The 17,580-nt window shown below is 45.3% G+C and overlaps 1 protein-coding gene across 1 annotated transcript; it reads left to right on the top strand.

Annotated features, from left to right (window-relative positions):
• The first annotated feature begins 453 nt into the window (after window positions 1-453).
• Window positions 454-11,769, top strand: Rnf135 (ring finger protein 135). Its single transcript, XM_036196373.1, has 5 exons — window positions 454-866; window positions 3,464-3,601; window positions 7,395-7,557; window positions 8,493-8,567; window positions 10,605-11,769. The coding sequence occupies exons 1-5, from the start codon at window positions 513-515 to the stop codon at window positions 11,138-11,140; spliced, it is 1,266 nt and encodes a 421-aa protein (XP_036052266.1). The 5' UTR covers window positions 454-512; the 3' UTR covers window positions 11,141-11,769.
• Window positions 11,770-17,580: the final 5,811 nt, after the last annotated feature.

A 17,580-nucleotide genomic window follows, 5' to 3' on the forward strand; every position in this document is an offset into this window, starting at 1 on the left:
GCTAGCCTAGTCTACAGAACAAGTTCCAGGACAGTCAGGGATACACACAGAGAAACCCTATCTCGAGAACCAAAATAAACAACAAAATTCTGAATTCATCTTCAACGTCTCAAAATACACAGCAATTTAGGCTGCACTGCAGTTGTTTTCTGTTTTGTTTGCACAGATCTCAGAAAATAAAATGTGACGCCTGGTGGGCGCAACCCTAAAATGAGTTCCTGAAGCGAACCCTCTTCATAGCTTAAGTTGTTGGGGATGATGCATGTTGATGGACAGACAGGAGCAGGAGCCAGAGGACTGTGAGAAATGATTTTCCTGGCTGCAGGCCAGCCAGCCAGCCAGCTAGCAAGCATTTTTATAGGCTGGGAAGACTGCGAGGTGGGGCGGGGCGATGCGGCGGGTAGGGCGGGGCGATGCGGCGGGTGGGGCGGGGCGATGCGGCAGGCGGGGCAAAACTAGGGTAGTGGTGGGGCACAGCGGAGGCTTACTGGGAATTCTGGCCGCCGCCCAGTATGGCGACCCCAGTGCTAGCCACTTCGGTCCCCGTGTGGCTGAGCGAGGAGGACCTGGGCTGCGTTATCTGCCAAGGGCTGCTGGACTGGCCCACCACGCTGCCCTGCGGCCACAGCTTCTGCCTCCGCTGCCTCAAGGGCTTGTGGATCACGCAGCGCGCGGGCGTGAATGGCCGCCCCTGGGCCTGCCCTACGTGCCGGGAGGGCCCGGAGGCGAAGCCCACGCTGCGCAAGAACCCGCTGCTGCAGGACCTAGCGGACAAGTACCGCCAAGCGTCGCACGAGCTCGAGGCTGGCCCCAAAGCCGTGCCCACGCCCGTGCCCGCGCCGCCTCGTCGCCCCGCGCCGCCGCCGGTAAGAAGCCCGCCCTCTTGGGCCTCTCCTGCCTTCCCGACCTCTTCTTCCGCTACGTGATTTTTTTTTTTTTTTTTTTTTTTTTTTTTTTTTTTTTTTTTTTTTTATCAATTTGATCTGTTTTCGGGGAGAATCTTTGGAAAGTTTAGAGTTGTATAAAGAAGTTGAAAAGTGGGCCGGGAGGCGGTGGCACAGGCCTTTAGATCTCTGTAAGTTCGAGGCCAGCCTGGTCCGCAGAGCGAGATCCAGGAAGGGCGCCAACACAACACAGAGAAACCCTGTCTCGAGAAACTTAAAAAAAGAAGTTTAAAAGCCCGGCGTGGTGACCGCACACCTGTAATCCCAGGATTTGGGAGGCTGAGCTAGGGGCTTCCCGCACACCAGCCAGAGCTACATAGTAAGGTCTAGTCACAAACAATAGTTAAAAATCTCGCAAACAGTAGTTAATCTAAATCCCATCCAACCGAGGTGTGGTGCAACCTTGCATATTTCCATTTTTCCGACAGTCTTTCTGTGATGTCTGAAAATATTTAGTATGGTAGTATATATGCAAGTTTTAACACTGTTTAATTCTATTTATTTATTGAGACAGCATCTAACTAGTGTAGACCAAGCTGGCCATGAACCTGAAGTAAGGATCTCTGCCTGCCTTGGGTTTCCAAGTCTGGGATTGTAGGAATGGACCTACTCTGAGCTCTGCATACCTCTGCTCTTCAAGAGCTGGGATTAAAGGCGTGTGCCACCATGATCGGCCAGCCATTTTTTTTTTTTTTTTTTTGAGAAGGCCAGACCACATTTCTTGGACTGCAACACCAGAAGGTCTGGCTTTGGGACTCAGGTCTGCTATTTAAAATTTTATTTACAGTGTCCTGTCTGCATGTATGTCTGCAGGCCAGAAGAGGGCGCCAGACTCATTACAGATGGTTGTGAGCCACCATGTGGTTGCTGGGAATTGAACCTCTAAACAGCCAGTGCTCCTAACCTCTGAGCCATCTTTCCAGCCCTGTCGATTTTTTTTTTTTTTTTTTTTTTTTTTTTTTTAGTGTACACATCGATGGCATTTGTCATGTCTCCAATACTATGCATCTGTCAACGCTGTTTCCAAAGTGATTTCATCACTACAAATAGGACCTCTGTACCCGCTAAGCAATGACACCTGATTCCTGTCCAATCTCCACACATCTCATCTACTGTACCAGCCTTTTTCTTTTGAACCACTAGTCAGCTCCCAAGTCATGACACCGAGATGTCTTACTAGTTATAAATGCTCAGCCTAGCTTAGGCTCGTTTCTGGCTAGCTCTTTTAACTTAAATTTACCTGTTTCTCTTTATCTACCTTTTGCCTCGGGCTTTTTACTTTTCTTTACTTCTGTGGATCTTACTTTCCCTGCTTCTCTTGTCTAGCTGGCGGGTGGCTGGCTGCCTGACTTCTTGCCCCTGTGTGTGTGTGTGTGTGTGTGTGTGTGTGTGTGTAAAACACCTTTACACAGTTTAATATTCCACAGCATAAACAAATGTCACACATCTTTACCTAGTTATAGTAATATGCCACAACTATGTATTTTATGTTTCTGAATTTACCTGTTCTGCATGTTTCATGTAAATGGGGGCCATTCCATGTCCCTTTGTGACTAACTTCTTTCATTCCCATAATATTTCCAGAGCTGACTCTTTTTTGGTTTTTTGAGACAGGGTTTCCCTGTGTAGCTTTGCGCCTTTCCTGGAACTCACTTGGTAGCCCAGGCTGGCCTCGAACTCACAAAGATCCACCTGGCTCTGCCTCCCGAGTGCTGGGATTAAAGGCGTGCGCCACCACCGCCCTGCTGACTCTTGTAACATGGGTCAGAGCACGCTTGCTTTAGATGGCTGTCTTATCCTCTGTGTGGATACACCACTTTCCAATCAGTTCATCTAGTAATGAACATCTGGATTGTTTCTGCATTTGACTGTTGTAGCTACTGCTACGGTGTCCATTATCTTACAATCGAGTTCCTGTTTTCAACTTGACTCTCTTCAGTTGGGGCTGATGTACCAGGCATGCACTCTCCCCCAGCCTCCTCCTATAGTTTTCTATATCATGTTAGGTAAGAATCCAACTTCAAACAGGGCATGGTGGCACATTCCTTTAACCCCAGCACTCAGGAGGCAGAGGCAGTTGGATCTCTGTGCGTTCAGGCCAGCCTGGTCTACATACAGAGATCCAAGACAGCCAGGGCTATGTAGAGAGATCCTGTCACAAAAACAAACCAAAGAAACTTTATTCATTGATATAGGAATATATATTTCTAGTTAGTGTTTGTTGAAAAGACTCCTTGTCCCCCCCCTTTTTGTATGTGTGTGTGGGGGTGTGTGTGTGTGGTGGTGGTTGTGGTGGTGGTGGATAGGTGGTGGTGGTGGGATGGGACTCCTTGCCCCTTTAAGTAGTCTTGGCATTCTTGTACAAATGTATTTTACTGTGTATCTGAAGGTTGATTCTCGGCTCTCTATTCTTTTCCATTGCTCTGATGCTGTCTTTCATGCCACTATTGCCCTTGTATTGAGTGGTGGGTCCTGGTCCAGTTTTGGGGGACTAGAAGCCCTGTGTTGCTCTTTTAAAGGTACAGAAAAGCACCACAGAATTCATCCAGGAGCTGACAAAATTGTTCCAACAGCTTGTAGACGTTGTCAAGGGCCTTCAAACGCAAAGATCTCACTTGGAATCTGGACTGGACAATGGACTAGGCATCCTGGCCACGGTAGGTTCAGGTGGGAAAGGAGGGGCCAGGGTGAAGGGCAGCTTCCAGCTAGAGCAGTATGAGAGACACATGGAATGCAATCACCTTTACTATTGTCTGCCAAATGTGGGTGATTGGAAATCTGGCATGAAGGACATGAGGGGTTTTTTTGTTGCTGTTTTTTTTGTGTTTGTTTGTTTTCGAGACAGGGTTTCTCTGTGTGGCTTTGTGCCTTTCCTGGAACTCTCTGTGTAGACCAGGTTGGCCTCAAACTCAAAGAGATCCGCCTGGCTCTGCCTCCCGGGTGCTGGGATTAAAGGCGTGCACCACCACCTCCCTGCTGGAAGCTTCCGGTAGGCTGGGATCTGTCCTTCCCACTCTACCCAATCCACTGTCTCTAAAACCACCAACAAGCTCGCGGTAAATCCCACGGATTTGAGAGTCATCTTCACTAACCTTCAATTTTTTTTAAAGATGTATTTATCTTTTATGTCTGGGGTGTTTTGCCTGTATTTATTAATATATATTTACCATATGCATGCCTGATCCCTGTAGAGGTCAGAGAGGGTGTTGGATCCCCTGGAATCAAAGTTAGAGATGACTGTGAGCCATCATGTGGTTGCTGGGAACTGAACTCTGCTCCTCTGCAAGAGCAACAAATGTCCTTAACTGCCAAGTTAACTCTCCAGCCCTATTCAGTGACCTTTAAAAAGATATTTCATTATTGTATAGAGGGGAGAGTTTGTGTGTGGGGGAGGGTATGTGTGTATGTGTGTAGGGGAGGGTGTGTGTGTGTAGGGGAGGGTGTGTATGTGTAGGGGAGGGTGTGTGTGTAGGGAGGACAGAGCACAACCTTCAGGAACCCATTTTCATCTTCCACTTGGTCCCAGGATCTAACTCAGGGTGTCAGGCTTGTGCAGCAGGCACTTTTACCAACTGAGCATCTTGCTAAGACCCCATTTCTCCCTTTGAGATGGAATTTTATTGCTGTCCAGGCTGTTCTTCAACATGAGCTCATGGACCTCCTGAACCAGCTGCCTGAGTATCCCCATTGTGCTCAGTCTCCAGGCTGCTTTCATTTGCTTGTTTTATGAGACAGGATCTCTAGCCTAGGCTGGCCTTGAACTCCTGATCTTCCTGCTTCCACTGCTTTCTTGCATCTCAACTTTTCCTCTTGGGTATCTCAGAAACAAAACCGTTAAATGCCCCAAACTATACTTCCTCTGGGGATTCTCCCTCACAGCCTTGGTCTCATTCTCCCAAATACATAGCCAGAATGTCATGTCACTTCCTCTGCCCTAACCTGCCTAGCAGCACGCTGTAGCTCCGAGGCCAGCTGCAGTATCTTCCAAATCTATTGACCTCTGAGTTCTTGAGAATTCTCTAGTCCAAGCCACGATAATATTTTGCCTGGATAGCCACCAGGCCCTGCAAATGTCCCACTCTATTTTAGTCACCTTTCTTCACACAAATATGACCATGTAACTCATCTGCTTGAAATACTCTGATGATGTCTGCTTAACCTGAGACAATCAGTTTTTGAAAATAAAAAGGTTATTTTGGGTCGCTGCTTACGGCAGAAACGTGGGAGAGCAGAACTTCACAACCCCATGCCAGGGAGCAGGGGCGAGAGAGGAAAGGAGCGCCTTGTGCCCCCAGTGGCCTAAAGACCTTGCTGTACTCCACACCTCCTGAAGGATCCACTGCCTCCTATTATGGAGAATGCCCTGGGGATTAAGCATTCCCAGCTGGGCCTTTGGAGGAGCCATGTATGATCTAAACTGTGGCAGTGCCTGTTTGGGATTAAGAGCCAGATCCTCACGGAACCAGCAAAACCACATGGGATCCTCTCCTGACCACCTCCCTCCTGACCTTCTGGCTCCGTGTGCCTAGCCACCGAAGTCCAGTCAGTTCCTGTAGATTGTCTTGTTTCTTCCCACTGTGGGATGGATGCCTTTGAAACATTTGCTTCCTTTATCCATCACCTAGGGGATGACTACACTCTTTCATACCCTAAGTCATCTGGAAGAGGGGCCTTCACTGACTGCCTTGAATGCCTCGGATTCCCCGCAGAGGCTCTCAGGATTCCATGGGCTTTTTGTTTTGTCTCTGTGATTACAGGGGCAACCTTCTGACCCGTGCAGTCAGAGGCTGAGCAGAGTCTCTCCCTGAACCTGGGCAAGACAGACACAGTGATCTTACTGTGATCTTGGAACTGGGTTTACAAGGGTAGCAGGCCTGGGGGACTGAGATTACTATCATTGGCCTAGCTCCAGGTTTAGTGAGAGACCCTGTCTAAAGGCGATCAGGTGGAGAGTGACAGAGCAGGAACCCTGATGTCCTTTTCCATGTGCATGTATTACACCCCCCCCACACGCTTACACCACATATACATAACAACAAATATATATACAAAAATGAAAGGGTTTTACAGTGGGGATGTGCCTTAGAAGTAGAGTTCATGCACAAGGCTCTGGATTTGATCCCTAGCACCATAAAAAATACATTAAGAAATAAATAATAAATCTTGTGCACAAAGGGGCCAGAGTGATGGCCCAGCAGTTAAAAGCCCTTGCTGCTTTTCCAGGTGACCTGGGGTTGATCTCCAGCACCCTCATGGTGGCTCGTAGCCACCCGTATCTCCAATTCTAGGGAATTTGATGTCCTCTTCTGGTTTCCTTAGGTACCAGGCACACGTGTGGTACATGCACACAAATACACAGGCAAAGCATTCATAAATATAAAATAAAAAGAAAAATGTGCCAGGTGGTGATGGCACGTACTTTTAATCGCAGAACTTGGGAGGCAGAGGGAGGTGGACCTCTAAGTTTGAGGCCAGCCTCAAGTTCTAGGACAGCCGCTACATAGAGAAATTTGGTCTTGAAAAAAAAGATTGTGAAAAAAACCAAACAAACTGCTTGAGCGTGATGGTTTTTGTTTGTTTAAGATAGGCTCTTACTCTGTAGCCCAGGTTAGCTTTGAACTCATAGCAGTGCACTTGCTTCAGGACTTTTGTTTTTTAAAGATTTATTCAGGACTCTTGCCAGAGCTGAGGACCAAACCCAGGGCCTTGCGCTTGCTAGGCAAAGCACTTTACCACTGAGCTAAGTCCCCAACCTTTTTTTTTTTTTTGTCGTTTTGTTTTGTTTTTGTTTTTCGAGACAGGGTTTCTCTGTATAGCTTTGTGCCTTTCCTGGATCTTGCTTGGTAGACCAGGCTGGCCTCGAACTCCCAAATATCCGCCTGCCTCTGCCTCCCAAGTGCTGGGATTACAGGCGTGCGCCACCACCGCCCGGTTTATTCAGGACTCTTAAATGCTTGGATTACAAGCATGAGCCACCACTTCTTGCTAGGGAATATTACTTGTTTGTTTGTTATGTTTATGGTGTTTTATTTGCATGTATGTCTGTGCCCTCATGTATGCCTGATGCTATGTGGGTTCTGGGAGCTAAACCCAGGTTCTGGAATCACAGCCGTTGTTCTTAATCATCATGGAGAGCTGGCTCAGCAGTTAAGACTATTCCTCCAGAGGATCCAGGTTCAATTCCCAGCAACCACATGGCAGTTCACAACTGTCTGTAACTCCAGTTCCAGGGGATCTGATACCTTCACACAAACATATGTGCAAAAACCCCAATGCACATGAAATAAAAATAAATAATAAATTTTCAATCTCTCCAGCCCCTAATGTTGTTTTAAAAAGCCTGTTTAGAGTTAAATGAGAAAAACTATAGATGGGAGGCAGATCTTGAGCAGATTTGATGAGTTCCATGGTTGACTTTCATTCACTTGTTCTTTACTCCTTGATCAATAGGCTCCTTCCTCTGAGGAGGAACATTCCTTGAGTTCGCCAAAGCTGGTAACATCCAATGCATCCGAGAGGAAAATTCGAGAGATTCTCCATAACCTAAAAGAAATTCAGGAAAAACTACAAGGGAGTGTCCCACGGACAGATGCTCCTGGAGAACAAGTTCAGGGTGAGCTGACGTTATTTAGTGGAGCATAACTGGTTGAGAAAGTTGGTGGGAATGGTCAAATGCCCCTGGCTTTGTTCTTTGGGGACGGGCCCAGACCATGGCTGCTTTTTGCTATGGTGGTGTAAGTTGAATAGGAGTGGGCTGAGGCATGGTTGTGGCTGTGTACATTTTGGAATACGACCACAAGGTGTTTTCTGTAGCCCAGGCCCTGAGTAAAGCAAAACTCACATTTGTAAGACTTCCAGTTTAGATACCATCTTACAAGGACTCCAATAAGTCTCGTTAAGGAAGGGAATGGCTCAGTTGCCTTTAGCCTACTGGCTATGGGTGGGTTAGGACTTTTCTATGTCAAACACACAGATTGCAAGCTCAGCGCCACTTTGAGATCTTTGGCAGCAGTTAACTTTGCAGCTCACACATGGTTGAGCCTGTATGATAGTGAGTATTCAGAGCCTGGTAATACCTGGGGGGGCACTCACCAACCTAAGACAGAACGCCTGTGTGGCCTGAGCAGGTGTCTCCATGATGGGTAAGGTGACCTGCTGACGTCCCACACAACCTAAGTCAGAAGCTCATTTTTTAGTAAAAGTGGGGGACCTGTAGGGCCCTGGCCTCCGTTTTGGGTAACTGTTGCCTTGCATGCTGACATGACCTTGATATCCTCCCTATGCTAATTCCCTGCAAGATTGTAAAACATCAGAAGCGCCGGGCAGTGGTGGAGCACGCCTGTAATCCCAGCACTCGGGAGGCAGAGGCAGGTGGGAACCAAGTGAGTTCCAGGAAAGGCTGTCTCGAAAAACCAAAAAAAAAAAAAAAAAAAAAAAAAAAAAAAAAAACCCAAGAATGCAGGCCTATACCCATATCATGACAATTGGATACCTTTGGTTTCCTTTTTGCTAAGGGGGCTTCTTCCTCCCAATTCTTTTAATTCCTAGAAATGCCATCTACTTCCTTATGCCTGCCTGACCAAAGGAGTCCTGTACCCAGGAAAGCTTCTCGGTTTGCCTTATGTAAGTATGAGGTCCATTTAAACATACTAGGGCTGGGATATAACTCAGTAGATCAGCCAAGGAGTGGTGGTGAGGCAAAGGCAGATGGATCACTGAGTTTGAGGCCAGACTGATCTACAGAGTGAGTTTTAGGACAGCCAGGGTTACACATGCACGCACGCGCGCACACACCCACACACCCACCCACACCCACACACACAAACCAACAAAAACAAACAAACAAACAAAAAACCTCTCTTGAAATACAAAACAAAACAACAGAATAACTCAGTAGATAGAGTACTTTCTTAGCATGCACAAAGACCCCGGATTCAGTCCCCAGCACTGCATAAACCAGGTGTGATGGTACATACTTGTAATCCTAGAACTTTTAGAACTTGGGAGGTAGAGGCAGGAGGATCAGTGTTTCCAGGTTATCCTTAACTGCATAGTGTGAGGCTAGCCCAGGCTACATGAAACTCAATCTGAAAAAAAATAAATAAAAATAAAACTACTTATATGTAGAATGGAGGGACTTAAATATGCTGTGCTCACCTCCTTACTGTGGGACCTAATCTTTGACTTCATACCCTTGGATTTTTTTTCTTCTAGACTAGGTCCCCTCAATATGGAGAGCTTAATATAAAGACAAAGAGGGGGTTGGGGACTTAGCTCAGTGGTAGAGCGCTTACCTAGCAAGCACAAGGCTCTGGGTTCAATCCTCAGCTACCAAAAAAAGAAAAAAAAAAAAAAAAGACAAAGAGGATCAAAGAGGATTCTCCAATCCAGATTCCCAAATTCTAGTCTAGACTAGGTCCTTGAGCACTAGATCCCAAGCACATCCATGCTGATGTCATCAGTTACACCTGTTTATTTCCCCACTTACATACATACTGTTTGCTGTCACAGACTAGATGGTCCTTAAGAGCACATGCACCCTGGAGCCCGGGTTTTGACCTCAGCAGCTCCGATAGATAGCAGTGCAGGCCTGGACAAGTCACCTCTAGGGCCTCTTTTCTCTTTTCTTTGCAATGGTAATAATAACATGGTAGATCTGGAGGGAGGGAGGGAGAGAAGTGCCTGGAGTAGAGAAGACGATATTCACATATTATCACGTAACAGTAGGGGAGTGTGGTTCAGTTGTAGAGTATTTGTCTAATATGTGCAAGACCCTGGGTCTGATTCCCAGCACTAGACAGACAGGAGGGAGGGAGGCAGGGAAGGGAGGGAGGGAACTATTGTATGTAAATGAATAAAACATAGACCTGGGCATACATAGCCATTATACTCACAAAGCACAGGTATTGAAAAAAGTGAGAATGACTTTGTACTGCGTGGGATTAAGAGATAGCTTCCAGATCGGAGGTAAAAGAAAATAAAAAGCTGGGCAGTGGTGGTGCATGCCTTTAATCCCAGCATTCAGGAGGCAGAGCCAGGTGGATCTCTGTGAGTTCGAGGCCAGCCTGGTCTACCAAGTGAGTTCCAGCAAAGGTGCAAAGCTACACAGAGAAACCCTGTCTCGAAAAAAAAAAAAGAAAAGAAAAGCAGGAACGGGGCATTGATAATACAACATGAAAATTATGTAGATTTTTCTACAAGTATATGTATCAATTTAACGTAAACACTCCAAAATATAAAATGCTACTTTTTCTGTTGAGTGAATGACTTCCAGCATGGATGATCAAAAACTGACTATCCATGCCTGAAGGGACCGCTCAATGGTTAGGAGCACTGGATGCTCTTCCAGAGGACCTGGGTTTGATTCCTAGCACCCTCTTGGTGTCTCATAATAGTCTGGAATCTAGTCCCAGAGGATCTAACACACTCTGCTTGGCTTTGTGGTCACTGCATGTGTGTGGTGCACAGACATACGTGCAGGCAAAATACTCATACATATAAATGTGAAAAATAGGGGCTGGGGATTTAGCTCAGTGGTAGAGTGCTTGCCTAGCAAGTGCAAGGCCCTGGGTTCGATCCTCAGCTTCAAAAAAAAAAATAAATAAATAAAAGTGAAAAATAACTGACTGTTCGTGTTCTTGTTGTGTTTATTTCTCCCAGATGCCATCAGTCCAACCTTTGACTTGGGGAGCCTCTCCTGTAGCCTGGAGGTTTCCAACGATTGCCGGACTGTGACGGTGTCTCGTTGTCTGCAGCCCTATCATTGCAGTCCTGAGAGATTTTTAATTAGCCAGGTCTTATGTTCCCAGGCCCTTTCTTCTGGCCAGAAGTACTGGGAAGTGGATACTAGGAACTGCAACCACTGGGCTGTTGGGGTGGCTTCGTGGGGCATGAAGCGGGACCAGATGCTGGGAAGGACTATGGATTCTTGGTGTATAGAGTGGAAAGGGCCTGGCCAGTTCTCTGCTTGGGCCATGGTGAAGAAAACAGACCTTCACTTAGGCCGCCCTGAGGTTGTGGGTGTGTGGCTGGACTTTGAGCTGGGGAAGCTTGCCTTCTACTCAGTCTCTGATGAGGAGAGGCTTCTGTATGAGTGTGAGGTCTCTGCCTCCTGCCCTTTGCATCCTGCCTTCTGGCTGTATGGCTTAAGTCCTGGAAACTACCTGGAAATAAAGCAGGTACACTCCCAGGGTTAGAGCAGTGGCTTCCTAGTCTCTCTGTTTAGAGGCAACTAGAGAAGTCCACTTAAGGAAACTGGATATGGTAGTACGTGTCTGTAACCCTAGCACCTGGGAAGTGGAGGCAGGAGGATCACTGCAAGTTTGAGGCCAGCCTGGTCAACAAAGGGAGTTCAGTGCCAGCTTGGACTATATGGTATGACTCCTCTCACTTTTGAAGTTATTCTTCTTTGTGTGTGGGATAAGATTAACTAAATGGGTTTGAGCTCTTTGAACCTTGGGCATTTCAGAGAAAAGGCTGGCCTGGGGTGTCTCCTGAAGGTGACCTCTAAGGCCTCAGAATAGCCTGCCTAATAGAGGCTTTGGACCCTTCTCTATCACTTAGTTCTCATCTGGGATTGTTGGTTCAATCAGTGTTACATGACTGACGGCTAATTAAAAGCCCAATCTCACAGCATAGCTGGGTAAACACCCCTAGCTAGCATACACTGTGTATGTCCCCACGTACCACTGTTGGGAGGGTAGAGCACGGCCCAGTGAGTAGTGAGAGGGAGCCTTCCTGGACCTAACCTTGTGTGCCTTTGCTATTGTTCCTTTATTCGGTGGCCTTCAATGTAATAAACTGAAATCATGAGTGTCGCAATGAGTATCACAGCTGTGCTGAGTTCAGTTTGTCCTTGTAGTGATCTTGGAAGCAGATGGTGACTGTAAGGACCCACAAAAAAGGGATGTATGCTACTTAGCAATTGCTGTGTAATAACAGTTCCATGAATTTAGTGTTTTAAAATAACATATGGAGGGCTGGGGATTTAGCTCAGTGGTAGAGCACTTGCCTAGTAAGCGCAAGGCCCTGGGTTCTATCCTCAGCTCAAAAAACAAAAAACAAAAAAACAAAAACAAAACATACGGGCTGTGTAACTTAGTGGTAGAGCCTTTACTCTGCACACACAAAGCCTTAGGTTCTGTCCTCAGCCTTTCCTGGTACCAAAGCCAGAATTTGATGGCCAATCTGAACTTAATGATGGCTTTTACCAAGTACAATCACCTTCAGTTTTGTTTTATTTGTTTTTTTTGTTTGTTTTTTGAGACAGAGTCTCTATATGTAGATCTGAGTGCTCTGGAACTCACTCTGTAGACCAGGCTGGCCTCAAACTCACAGAGATCTGCCTGCTTCTGCCTCCCAAGTGCTGAGACTAAAGGTGTGTGCCACCACTGCCTGGCTTCTTCAATATTTATTATCAGGTTCTGTTGAAGTCTCCATAGTAAGCCAACCACAGATGAAAAATTCTTAGAAAACACCCAGGCATAGTGGTGTACACCTCTAATCCCAGCAGGCAGGTGAGTCTTTGTGAATTTGAGGCCATCCTAGTCTACAGATAGAGTTCTAGAACAGCCAGGACTGTTACACAGAAAAATCCTGTCTCAAAAAACAGTAACAACAAAAAAAATTTAGAATAAGTCATGACTGTACTGACTGTCTATGGACTTCTTGTCATTATTTCCTACATGGTATCACCTGAAGAAATTACATAATCTTAAGTGTTATAAGTGAATGCAAGAAGATTTGATTAGGTAAAAGCATCATGAGTCTTCTATGAAGAACTTGAGAATCCTCTAATTTTGGTATGTGAGAGAAATCCTGGAACCAACTCCATCCATCTATATTGAATGACAGCTAAATATATATATATTTGTATAAGTGTATATATTTCTTCTTGTTGATTACTGTCTAGGGGTATATTTAATTTTGATGGTTTCTTCTGAGAAATAAGCAAAAAGTATCAATGAACTACCCATGGAATTTCTTTGTTTTTTCCCAAATGTCCAGTGACCTACATTGTTTTGAAAATCACGTGTTAGCAAAAAATTTTAATGTGCCTTAGGTGATTAAAAATTACACCCATTTGCCTTTTAGAATGTATAGTGTTGTGGGTAAGCTAGTCACTTTGCCCTGGGGGAGCTAGTGAAGTCAGCAAACGAATTTGGTGTTGAAAATGACTGTTAGCTGTGACATGTGAGCCCACACCCCATGTGAAGCACTGCAGTAATGCTTCGCCAGCATCATTTCCTCCTCAAAGAGAGCCCATGAGATAGCTTTGGTTGTAAATGAGGGTCATGCATTCCAGAGACATTATGCTACTTGCCTAGTGCTGAACAGCTGGCAACGCATTAGAGAAGAAATGCAGAATTTATAGTCTGTGCCTTTAACTACCTCCTAAGGGAATTTGGGCCATTTGTGGGGGTGGGGTCAGATAGTTTCAATATTAATTATCTCTTAATCAGGAGCACTTGTTTGCCACCGTATTTGAAGGAGCTTGAGAAAACAGAAGAAACCCGGATGTGTCCCAATCAACAGATGAGGTCTGAAAAGTTTCTCCCACCACGTAGTGATGGCCCACGCCTTTAATGTCAGCACTTTGGAGGCTGAAGCAGACAGAATTCTGTGAGTTCAAGACCAGCCTAGTCTACAGAGTGAGTTCCAGGATAGTCAGGGTACACAAAGAAACCCTGTCTAGAAAAAAACAAAAGTCTCTCCCAACATCGTTATGAACAAGTACTTTTTTTTTGAACTGAGGACCGAACCCAAGGCCTTGCGCTTGCTAGGCAAGTGCTTTACCACTAAGCCAAATCCCCAACCGGAACAAGTCCTTTGTAGTGAGTAATTGTGCTGAGTAATGCACCTTCAAGTCAAACCAAGCAGAGACTTTGTACTTTTGGGCTGACCCTTGGTACATAAAACCACAGTTCTCTTCTTAAAGGGAATAAGAGATAGTTTATTCTGGAGTCATTTTGAATGACCATAGCTCAGGAACACAGATTTAGGTCTCCCCAAATATCCCACATTCTAATATGGAAGCAGTTTCATGAAGTTTTTATAGTTTTACAGAAAGAGAAAGTCATAAATCAAGGCAAGTTTATAATACATTGGTGGATACATAGGAGACACAGGTATCTATAGATGAGGGAATCTTTTCTATGGGTCAGGATGCATTCTTAGCTTTTGGATTGGTAGAAGCTAGTTGACTGTAAGCCAGTAGATTGCAAGAGGCTTATCTATTGTCTCAAGATGTTAGTTCCAAATGGGGTGGGGTGAGGGGACAAGGAATGGCTGTCCCAGAGAACCAGAACTTAGCCTCTAGACCTGCAACATTCCAGTCTTTCCATAGTACTGAAATTCTAATCAGCCATGGCTCTGCAGACATAGCTTCCTTGCGGGGGCTTTCCTTCTCAGGGCCATGTAGAGGGCATGTTTGAACACTGAGTCAAGATCAACTTTGCTGAATGTTTAGAGAATATTTATCAGACACTAAGTCATGGACTTTTTTGCTGCATCAGAACAGGCATGGTAGGAAAAGCAATAAGCCTTCATAAAGAACAGAAATGAAGAAGGAGCCCCCAGGCTCCTGGTGGCGCAGGAACAATCCCAGCTACTTGAGAGGCTGAGGCAGGAGGATTGCACCTGTTTAGGTTACAGAGTGAGTTGAGGGCTAACTTGGGCAACATGGTGGAGCTCCCCCTTCTGAAATAGGAAAGGTGACCAAGGAGGCCAAGCAGTCATAGAAAGATCCAAACGAACTTTAAAGGATAGGCTAAATAAACAACAACAGGTAACAAACTCCTAGAAATAGATTGCATAGTGCTTTATTAACCTTGAATTTTCTCAGTGCTGATGAGAAAGGAACAACAGCCGCGGAGAGACATTGGACAACAGACAAAACTCCTGAGCTAAACCAACCGGTTTATTTCAAAGATGTGCTGACCTCAGAATGGAAACCTGGATATGTGCTACATTGGGGAAGGGGTTTTGCTTTTGTTTCCACAGGAGAAGAGAAGCTATGGATACCAACAAAATTAATAAAAATTGGATTCCAACAGGAGAAACCCCTTGATGAGGAGAAGTAAAAGATCATCCACCAATGTGACATCTCTTCAAGTTGTAAGAAAATTTTAATAATTTTACCCAGCAGGCCTGTCTACTAGCCTGGGATGTTGCACCCTCCTTGGACTGAGGAGGTAGTGTTGCAAGTTCTCCTTTTGATGGACACAAAAGATAGATCCTCTTATCTCTCAGCAGACGCACTTTGCTCTGACTTCTCTGGTCTCTGCAGGGCAGTGGCATAAAGGCCGACTTTGTAAAGGAGAGCTCTGCATTAGCACACTGGAGGAAAAGTCCATCAGTGCCTTTGAGCTGCCAGCGTGTCCTCTTGGCTTCACCCAATCTATTTAATCCACTCTTAATAAATCTGTGATGTCCCCCACGGTAGGGTTCACTCCCAAAGATGCCTTCTGCCATGTGTTTTGTGCTTGTGTATTTTATCATGGGGCTTGATCCTCAGACTCTGAGAGGTAGACAGAAGTTACTTCCCTCAACTGGGTGTGGTGGCCCTGGAAGTTGAGGGAAGAGGCAGGCCAGAACACAATTCAGGGCCAGCCTAGTCTACATATTTGAGTTCCAGGACTACTAGGACTACATAGACCCTGTCTTAAAAACAAAACAAAACAAAAAGTTACTTCACTCAGGTCTATTTTATATATATGTATTTTGTTTTGTTTTGTTTTTTGTTTTTTTGTTTTTTAACTGAGGATTGAACTCAGGGCCTTTAATGAAGTGCTGGCCTTGGTTTGTACTCGTCCATAAATGTTGCCAGCTGAGATCACTTGGTGTTGCCTCCTTCCTATGAGTCTAGATCAGCCCAGGCTGATCTTAAACTCACAATTCTCCAGCTTCAGCCTCTTGAGTGCTGAGACTATACCACATTCAGCTTGGATTATTTTATGTATGGGTTGTTTTGCCTGCATGTGTGGCAGTGTACTGTGTGCATGCTGAGTGCCTTCAGAGGTCAGAAGAGGGCACCGGATCCCCTGAAACTGGAGTTACAGGCAGTTGTGAGCCATCATATGGGTTCTGAGAACCACACCTAGGTCTCTGGAGCAACCAGTACTTTTAACTGCTGATCCAGCCCTTCTGATTGGATTTTTTTTTTTTCTTAACATTTATTTATTATGTGTTAATAGTGTTCTTCCTGCATGTATGCCTGCACACCAGAAGAGGGCGCCAGATCTCATTACAGGTGGTTGTGAGGCACCATGTGGTTGCTAGGAATTGAACTCAGGACCTCTGGAAGAGCAGCCATTGCTCTTAACCTCTGAGCCATCCAAACCCTCTGCTTGGATTTTAAAGCTAGTGTCATTTACAAAGTTCTTCTTCATAATAATGTCTGCACTGTCCTCCCAAATCAACTTTTCTCCCTAGATGTCTGCCTAGCAGACTTTTTCCCTTGATTTAAAAAAAAAAAAAAAAAGGTAAAAGCTTTAGTCAGTACACATCTACAAGGTGTTTCTTTTTTAACTCCTGCAGAAGCCCTGCAAAATTAGAATCAACATTGCTTGCTATCAACTGCAGTGGTGCACAGATCTCCTGAGGTCATGGCCCTCTCCAAAATGTTGCTTGAGATGGCAGTTCCTTAAAGTGTATGGCCTTCAGAAGGCCTTCGTGATTAATGATCTGGTATTTGTGTAACTTTTTTTTTCTAAATGAAAGTTTTGGGTGTGCTGGGCAGTGGTGGTACAGGCCTTTAATCCCAGTACTCAGGAGGCAGAGACAGGTGAATCTCTGAGTTTGAGCGAATTCTAGGAAGGTAAGAGCTATACAGAAAAACCTTATGGGTATGCTATGATTTGACTTAAATTTTTCTTTCTTTCTTTTTTTTTCCTTTTCCTTTCTTTTGAGACAACAAGGTTTCTCTATATAGCTCTGGCTGTCATGGAACTCACTGGATAGACTAGGAGAACTCATAGAAATCTGTTTGCTCCTGCCTCCTGAGAACTGGGACTAAAGGCATGTACCACCACTCCCAGCTAGATTTAAAACAATCTGTAATAGTGTCAACTATTACATCATGGTACCCAAGTAATAACATGGTGAGTAGAACTGTACTTCAGAACTTTGAATTTTTGACATCTTTCTGGGCTAGTAAGATGCAGGGCTGCAGCAGCAAGTCTCTCACACAGCCGTGTTACTAAAATATGGCACTTGGTAGGTTAGATGGATTAGATTATTTTAGTTTACAGTGAGTTTATCTGGATGCGATTCCATCAGGAAATATCGGAGCATCTGTATATTACTCATGAGATTGCTCCAAACAATTCTACAAGGAAGGATCTGAAGTCTTCATTTGGTAGGGAGGAAATAGGCATGGAGAGGTGACATGAGTCTCTAGAGCCCTGTGAGCTTTTTTACAGCCACCCTTCTAGGGACATCTCCCTGTGAGTAAGAGGTGTGTTCTTCCCATCTCACCTCTTCGTCACATCACACGGTGGGCTTTTGCTGTTTGAGGAATGGTCTCACTGAGTCGCCCAGGTTGACTTCCAACTCATGATCCTGCTTCAACTCTTGAGTACCAGGATGGGATGGAATACATCACCACACCTGCTTTCCCAGATAATTTTTAGGAAGG

This window comes from Onychomys torridus, chromosome 8, assembly GCF_903995425.1.
Source record: "Onychomys torridus chromosome 8, mOncTor1.1, whole genome shotgun sequence".
Taxonomy (NCBI): domain Eukaryota; kingdom Metazoa; phylum Chordata; class Mammalia; order Rodentia; family Cricetidae; genus Onychomys; species Onychomys torridus.

Bases quoted from the DNA above. Each gene is read 5' to 3' on its own strand.
- Rnf135 (XM_036196373.1), top strand. From the start codon at position 513: ATGGCGACCCCAGTGCTAGCCACTTCGGTCCCCGTGTGGCTGAGCGAG. The intron at 867-3,463 runs GTAAGAAGCCCG...GCTCTTTTAAAG, and splicing joins GTCGCCCCGCGCCGCCGCCG to GTACAGAAAAGCACCACAGA. The intron at 3,602-7,394 runs GTAGGTTCAGGT...CTTGATCAATAG, and splicing joins GACTAGGCATCCTGGCCACG to GCTCCTTCCTCTGAGGAGGA.